Here is a 7,106-nt window from a genome sequence, read left to right as displayed (position 1 = left end):
CCAAAAATAAATAAATTTCCTTTCATACACTGAATCCACCAATCTACCCCATTCATTCTCAGAAAATTGACAATTCACTCCCCAGATCCACTGAGTTTGATCTAATCCAACAGGATCCACACAATTTGCTGAAGCAAACCATGAAGAAACCAAAAGACAATTTTGTTTGCATACAAAAACTATGAGGTGGGCAGCAAAAAAGGAAATTTCAAATTGGCATTACATTTGGTAAAGGGCGCATAATAACTTGATTAACTCATCAAGGTTTAAGACTTGGGACTTGAGTTTTGAACAGGAATAGTGCGGTAGTGTTTGTGTTGTATCGATATGAAAACTATAACAACAATTGACAATGTCATCATTCATTTAAAGTACTTTATTTTAAACAAAATAATAAATATCAACACTGGTATTTCTTCATCATTCTTTAAACGTAAAACATTTAATACAGTTTGCACATAATTAAAGATCTGTCCATTTGTGTACCGCTTTCGGTCCGTTCCGTGTGCAATCGCGAATGCATCTTAACTCTCTCAAACTCTGGAAAAAGTTTGGATTATCCGACTTGTGGCTTGTCTTTCCTCCATTATTCAGCTCCCATAAACTACAATGCAGTGGTCCTTTCTGTGCCTCTTTCTTTATAGCTAAAATACTTTGGTTATAAGTCATTAACAATCCCAGAATTCCTTTGGTTTCATTCGCTTTACCAACAACTTCCCCAGTTCATATCCCCAACTTCAGGGGCAGACACTCACTGGGTGAAAGGGGAAAAGTGCATTGTGTGTGTGCATGCATGCATGCCTGCATCCACGTAGCCATTATCCTCCTGGGAGTAGAGCGTGATCCAGAGAGCATACATTCCATAGTGGGGACAGAACCATGGGAGACAGAGGAGGAGGGGGTCTTAAAGTACTCTAGGGGTTGCAGTGCAAATCTCAGAGGAATACGCTTCATTTTAATACTCCCTCAAACACGATCATGGAATATCCCCAGCCCATCGGCAGACCCCCCATTGCACAGTTTTTTTCCACTGTAGCATTCATCCTTAAAAGCCCTCAAATGAAACATGATGGCATCTTATGACTGCAGTCTTCTCTCATAGTGTAGTGTCACTTTGTTTGCCTTGGGGAGTGTTCTCATCTTGTGTTTTTAATAGTTCCATTTATCTGGTAAATCGCTGTTTGCTTGCCTGCCTCCGAGGCATCAGGATCACAGTGCAGTAGCTGTTCTTCGTCTCTCCTTCGTTTAAGCTCTCACTTTGCACTCCTGACAGTCAAGTGTCATGCTCAGGATTACATTTATCCAAAAAAAACAAAACTGGAAGACTAAACAAAGCTTTCATGGTGATAAACAATACATGACCACATCTGACTGCCTCACACATAATGCTTTTGCTTTGAGTGTGCTTTATGGGCAGGCTTACTGTTTTTCCCATTATGATGTGCATGTTTTTTATAATGGACTCTGGGGTTATGGGATGTCCTCATAGCCCCCATGCAGTTCACGTAACTGGGAAGAAGGTCATTCATATTCTCCCTAGATCCCCAGTTCACCTCTATAGCCAGATCCCCGTAGCTTTCACAGGGGTTTTGGTAGCATGCGGCTTCTCCCTGGACGGGTAAGTTGACATGACCCCCTGCATTGTACGGCTCTGATGGCTCCGTTGGGAGTTCTGGAGCCTCCTGCTGGGCCGGTACCTGCTCTGCCCGAGGTAGGCAGTCTTGTTGCTCGGTATGGTAGCGTTTCTCCAGCCGATGGGAGATGGCAAGCTGAATGAGGTGGAGGAGCTCTATGATGTTGAGTAGCAAAGAGATGCCAGCGATCACCTGAGTGTAGATGGTGAAGATGGTCTTCTCCGTGGGTCGAGAAACGAAGCAGTCCACCGTGTGAGGACAGGGGGACGCCGTGCACTGGAACTTCGCTGCAATGATGAAACCATCGTAAAGAAACCACAGCCCGAGGATGAAGCCAACTTCTAAGAGGACTTTTAACAGGATGCTGAATGCGTATGCACACAGCAACCTGCCTTTCAGTTTAGGAGCCTCAGGTGGAGCTTTTTCCGCTCTTCCACGTTTCCCACCACCCTCTTGTTTCTCCTTCTCTTCTGCATTGTCTTTAGTCGCACTTGTATTGCCCCATTTGACTTCTATTTTTCCTTTCTTGCGTCCTCCACTAACTTCTTCGGCCTCCTTCGCATCCTCCTCTTTTCTCTTGGCATTCCCAGCCCTTATAGTCACATATCCAAAGTAGAAGATGGTCGGTGTGGACACGAAGATGACTTGGAGGACAAAGTAGCGAAAGTGGGAGATGGGGAAGGCTTTGTCGTAGCACACGGCAGGGCAGCCAGGTTGTTTCGTGTTGCAGACAAAGTCGGCTTGCTCGTCGTCCCAAGCAGACTCTGCAGCGGCTCCCAGCACCAGCATGCGAAACAGGAAGAGGACAGTAAGCCAGACTCGGCCAACGCCTGTTGAATACTCCTGACCCTCCTCCAGTAGGTGCTCCAGGAAGGACCAGTCAGCTCTGGACATCCTCTGCTCCTAAGAGGGACAGTTTGTAGATAAAAGATAGGGAAAGATGAGAAAATGTTTGAGAAACTTCAGAGTTTACTCATGTATTCACTGCAATGGGAACTTCTAGAGCCTGGATCCCTTTATACCTTTCTGCTTGTGTTGCATTTGTTATGCAGGCCATATAGTTTCTCCACATACTCATTTACTGCTCCATAGCTGAACAGATTGGCTTGAATGTGCCAATTAACACCTAATTGCTACATTTTATTTCCACTATAAAATCCTCAAGTGCTTTTCATTAACACGCAGCTTATGCATAAGTGTTTGATGATTTCTATAAGCAACAAATGAGCTGCATTTCTCTAACCTTTACAGTATAATTGTGTATTTTTTTTATGGTGGAAAATGTGTATCATGAGCTCACACCGTTTTTAGGGTGAAAAACAAAGCCTCCATACACTAAAAGGCAGTAAAACAAAAACACATGGTAAGTTGACATTAAATATGAAAAGAACTAGTGTACACGTTCACTCTTTAAACTGGAGTGAAGTGAAGCCCCTCAAACTTTAACATTATACCTCTTTGTTGTTACATTCACAGTTCTAACTGAATTTATAAATCAATGAACGCTGCGACAAATCACAAAGTGGCTGATAAAAACTATTGAGGGGAGATTAATAGAAATTGTTAACGATAAGTGACACAGTCAGTTATTGTCGGGAAGCTCAACACACACACACACACACACACACACACACACACACACACACACACACACACACACACACACACACACACACACACACACACACACACACACACACACACACGCAGAATAAACATCCTGTGTGCAAATAGACACTTGTCTATTTGCTTAGACCTTTTTATGTTTTTTTGTTATTTCTTCCCCTCTGAGAAAAGAAAACTTACTAATAGTGAAAACACAAACCCTTCTGACAGGATGAGACAAGACAATGGCGTGTCAGGGATTCTGGCAAAAACATGATATCTGGGGAGTGCTTTGGTAGCCGAGAACTTCGTGCCACAGATAAGCAAAGGTTTGATTCTCTTGTTGCATTTTATAACCCTCTTTCTCCTATCCATCTCTACTCATAATTAAATTTAAAAAAAGTTCAAAAGTGATCCACCACTGAGAGTATTGGCCAAAGTGGTACCGTGTAATAAATATGCTACAGAATACCAACATAGTATGAGAGAACCATCAGAGAGAACCACAAGATGAAATAAGACAATTCATAAGTCCATAATACATATATAGTATAAAATACCGTAAAACACTATCATAAATGCCACAGACACACACGCTTTTCACTGGACTATTAATAAGTCTTCTTTTTTTCTATTCTTATTATTAGATTACTTGGTTCTTTTTGTGTTACTAGTACACATTTAAAAATATGTCTTTAACTAAGCAGGATAAATAAATAATAGTTAAAAAAAACTCAAGATTCACTGAAATTCACATTCAGAAGTTCATCCTGAAATCCATTAGATCGGAATACACAAAGTCATAAAATAATGACATAAAAGCAAAATTCACCTCCAATAGTCAATACAAAGTACTCTAGGCACTAAAAGTCACTTATAATAAATACAATATTTGTTCTTTAAGGGGATTTAAAACAACATAATCATTCACTCTTTGACAACAAATTAAAGCTGCAGGGACATATTATGTCCTTTGTACACAATGAAAGTGTTTTTTTGTTCGACACAAACAATGCTAATCTGTGTTTTGTTCCTAATTGGGAAACGTTCTTACCTTTCTCTCTCGTGAAGCGGGGTTTGTCTCCTTATTGGCGTACTGGTCTCAGCACTCAGTGTACTTTAATGTCTCCCTCCGCTGCCTACGGTGGCAATAAGCAGTCGGTTTGTGTTATGCCTTCTTTAAAAAGAATCGATGTAATCGGAAAAAGTGCGGAGAACTTTCCCATGCCTGCTTATTTGGCCCTTCCCTCGGGAAATTGGTCCAGGAAATGGGATGTATGAACCTAAAGTAGCTCTTTAGTTAACTGCGCTCGGGCGTTTTGGTTTTAACTTTGTTTAAAGACCACCAATTTGCATTAATTACAAGGGGAACATCGCCTGACTTGGATTACTTTAAAGTGAGAGGAGGGGGGAGAAGCTTAAAAGTCAGGGAAGGAAGGGGCACTGGAAAGATTGAGATGGTCGTGTTTAAAGGGGAAAAGGAAACAGTCAGTATAGTAGTATTATAATTCAGCTCCATACATTCAAATTAAGTAACTTGGTAAGAAAAAAAATACTTTGTTACTTGTCTTCGACAATCCATTGTAAATCAAATGGGTTTTATAGTTATTTTCTTTTCTATTTTAAAATATTGGTCATTTTAGCATTCTTACAGTGCCACAATCAGATAATATTTTAAATTTTTCATAAGAATAGTTAAGATCAGATGACTAACGGGACTTTCTATCATCCGTGTACACTCGTGTAATTTTCCATGACGCCACACAATGGCGCCATTCACCATATTTCCGAAAAACACATGACGCATACATGTCTGGATGTGATCTTAATTATTTGAGTCGATTTCTCGAGCTCGTAACTGTACATCAGCTACATTATCCGGTAAAACTCGAGGTTTTTTGCTCATCAGTATCATAGGTAATGCCACTGTCTTACATCAAGCTCACATACTTCAAACTGTGACCACACGGGGAAATTGTGTTTTTAGGTCAAGTTATTTTCTTTTCCAATCAATATTAAAATGAGGATGAAGTATGAGTTGTAAAAAATCCATTTACCCAAGGTACTTTCTTTGTTGAGTATTCACATGTCTGCCTCTATACACTTCCCTTTTGCTGCATACTGGTATAGTTTATTTATAGATTAAGATTTGGATACAAGTTAATCTGCAAAAAACGAGGTAATTGTAAAGGTGCTACTATACACAACTATAAAGCTTTTAAAATAAGCTCCATCCCTGCCAACATCAACATTAAAGTGGGCTATACTTCTGAATTCATCATCAATAATATCCACTTATAATATAACACTGACAGGGTCTATTGAGCATGGACACTTAAGGTACACGTTGTTGACAATATGTGCATGATTTTATTTTAGTACAATTTTATTTTACTGGAGTGTTTTTATTTTCATAGTCTGGTATAGCTAAATGTAATTATGCAAGTAATCTGATTACTTATTCCCCTGCTGGAATACATTTGACAGTTAGGTAGCTGCTTACTAATACTAAGTAGTTTAACATAAGGTTTACAATGTTTTAATTTAATAATGTATGCAATAATTTGTATGCACAAAATTAATCTACTGAATACAAATACAATGTAAGTTAAAGCACTAGTCTGAGTCTGTGTGCTATTTACGTGATCTATCTAATTACTGACCACTAATGACATATCACGGTTTAAACTCTGCCCATGTAAATAATAGAAAACTCTACTTCGTGGTATTATAGAATAGATGATGGTATTGAGCTCTGTTATGCAGCATTATCTAACCTTATGTTTGTGCTTATATACAAATGAGCCTGTTTGCTTTCTTTCTTCAAGGCTCAATCTGCACACAGGTTTTGTTTGCGGACATGTGGCTATCCAAAACAAGTCTAACATGTTTCTACAATTCAGATTCTCTGTATGCACCCATTGAGTGTGTGTATGGAGTAATGCAAAACCTTGAGGCACATCTTGGCAGTATACTGAATACAAATGTGCTTCTTTTAAAAAAAAATGCCTGAAAGATGCCAACAACTGTAAACAAAAAGGATTGCTGGAAGACTACATTTCTTATCTTAAATCAATTTCAAGGCTGCACTGCTATGAGCATCAGACCCCCCGGCTTCCTTATGTCTATAATACATTGAAACAGTGATTGATTGTAAGTATGCTATTCAGATATCTTTACTGCATGATGACACAACTTTAAAAACCTCGCTAGTCATGATGCTGTTCAGCACCACATCACGCTGGTATAAAATCAAGTAGCTAATGGCCACTTCAATTATCACATTGTGACACAGCACTCAGTCAAATTAAAGTATTTGCAGAGAAGAATTCTCCTCCCAATCAGTGCTGCACTATCATATGTGTCAATATGTAGATTATAGGAAGAGATAAGAGGCTGGGTCCGTCTCCGACAGAGCGAAGCTTTATAAAAAGTCTGGCAAATTGACAGTGAATCATTCTGACAGATCAGTTTCTTGCTCTTTCTTTGGTCATTACATCCGTAGATGAATAGCAAGAAGGGAAGTGAGGACAGCCGACAGAGAGTAATGGGACTGTTTCCATTCAGGAGATGTGTTATGCCTTCCTGTGTTCGCTGTGTTCCTTCCCACCGGAACAGTTATCAATGAAACTAATTGCCAACTTCATCTTCAATCAATTCCTCAGCGCTGGACACATTTTAACATGCAATGTTGTACTTTATGATTGATTCAGTCCTGAGCATACATCAGTGAACTCAATGAAGCGGATATGAATGTGGGATTGGGAAATTAATTCAGATTGAGGTTAACAAATAATAAGTTTGAGGGTGAAAAATCCTTCAGAACTTTTTCTGTCATGTGTTAAAACATATAAAACAGGTGTGCAT

General features: G+C 39.4%; 1 protein-coding gene across 1 annotated transcript; it reads right to left on the bottom strand.

Annotated features, from left to right (window-relative positions):
- Positions 1-367: 367 nt before the first annotated feature.
- Positions 368-4,541, bottom strand: gja4 (gap junction protein alpha 4). The gene is made up of 2 exons (XM_010779580.1): positions 4,294-4,541; positions 368-2,537 (listed from the first exon to the last, which is right to left on the bottom strand). Exon 2 carries the CDS (start codon positions 2,526-2,528, stop codon positions 1,377-1,379), a length of 1,152 nt encoding a protein of 383 aa, XP_010777882.1. The 5' UTR covers positions 2,529-2,537; positions 4,294-4,541; the 3' UTR covers positions 368-1,376.
- Positions 4,542-7,106: the final 2,565 nt, after the last annotated feature.

Source organism: Notothenia coriiceps, unplaced genomic scaffold, assembly GCF_000735185.1.
Source record: "Notothenia coriiceps isolate Sejong01 unplaced genomic scaffold, NC01 NC01_scaffold00020471, whole genome shotgun sequence".
Lineage (NCBI taxonomy): Eukaryota > Metazoa > Chordata > Actinopteri > Perciformes > Nototheniidae > Notothenia > Notothenia coriiceps.
This window is presented reverse-complemented; position numbering and strand designations above follow the sequence as displayed.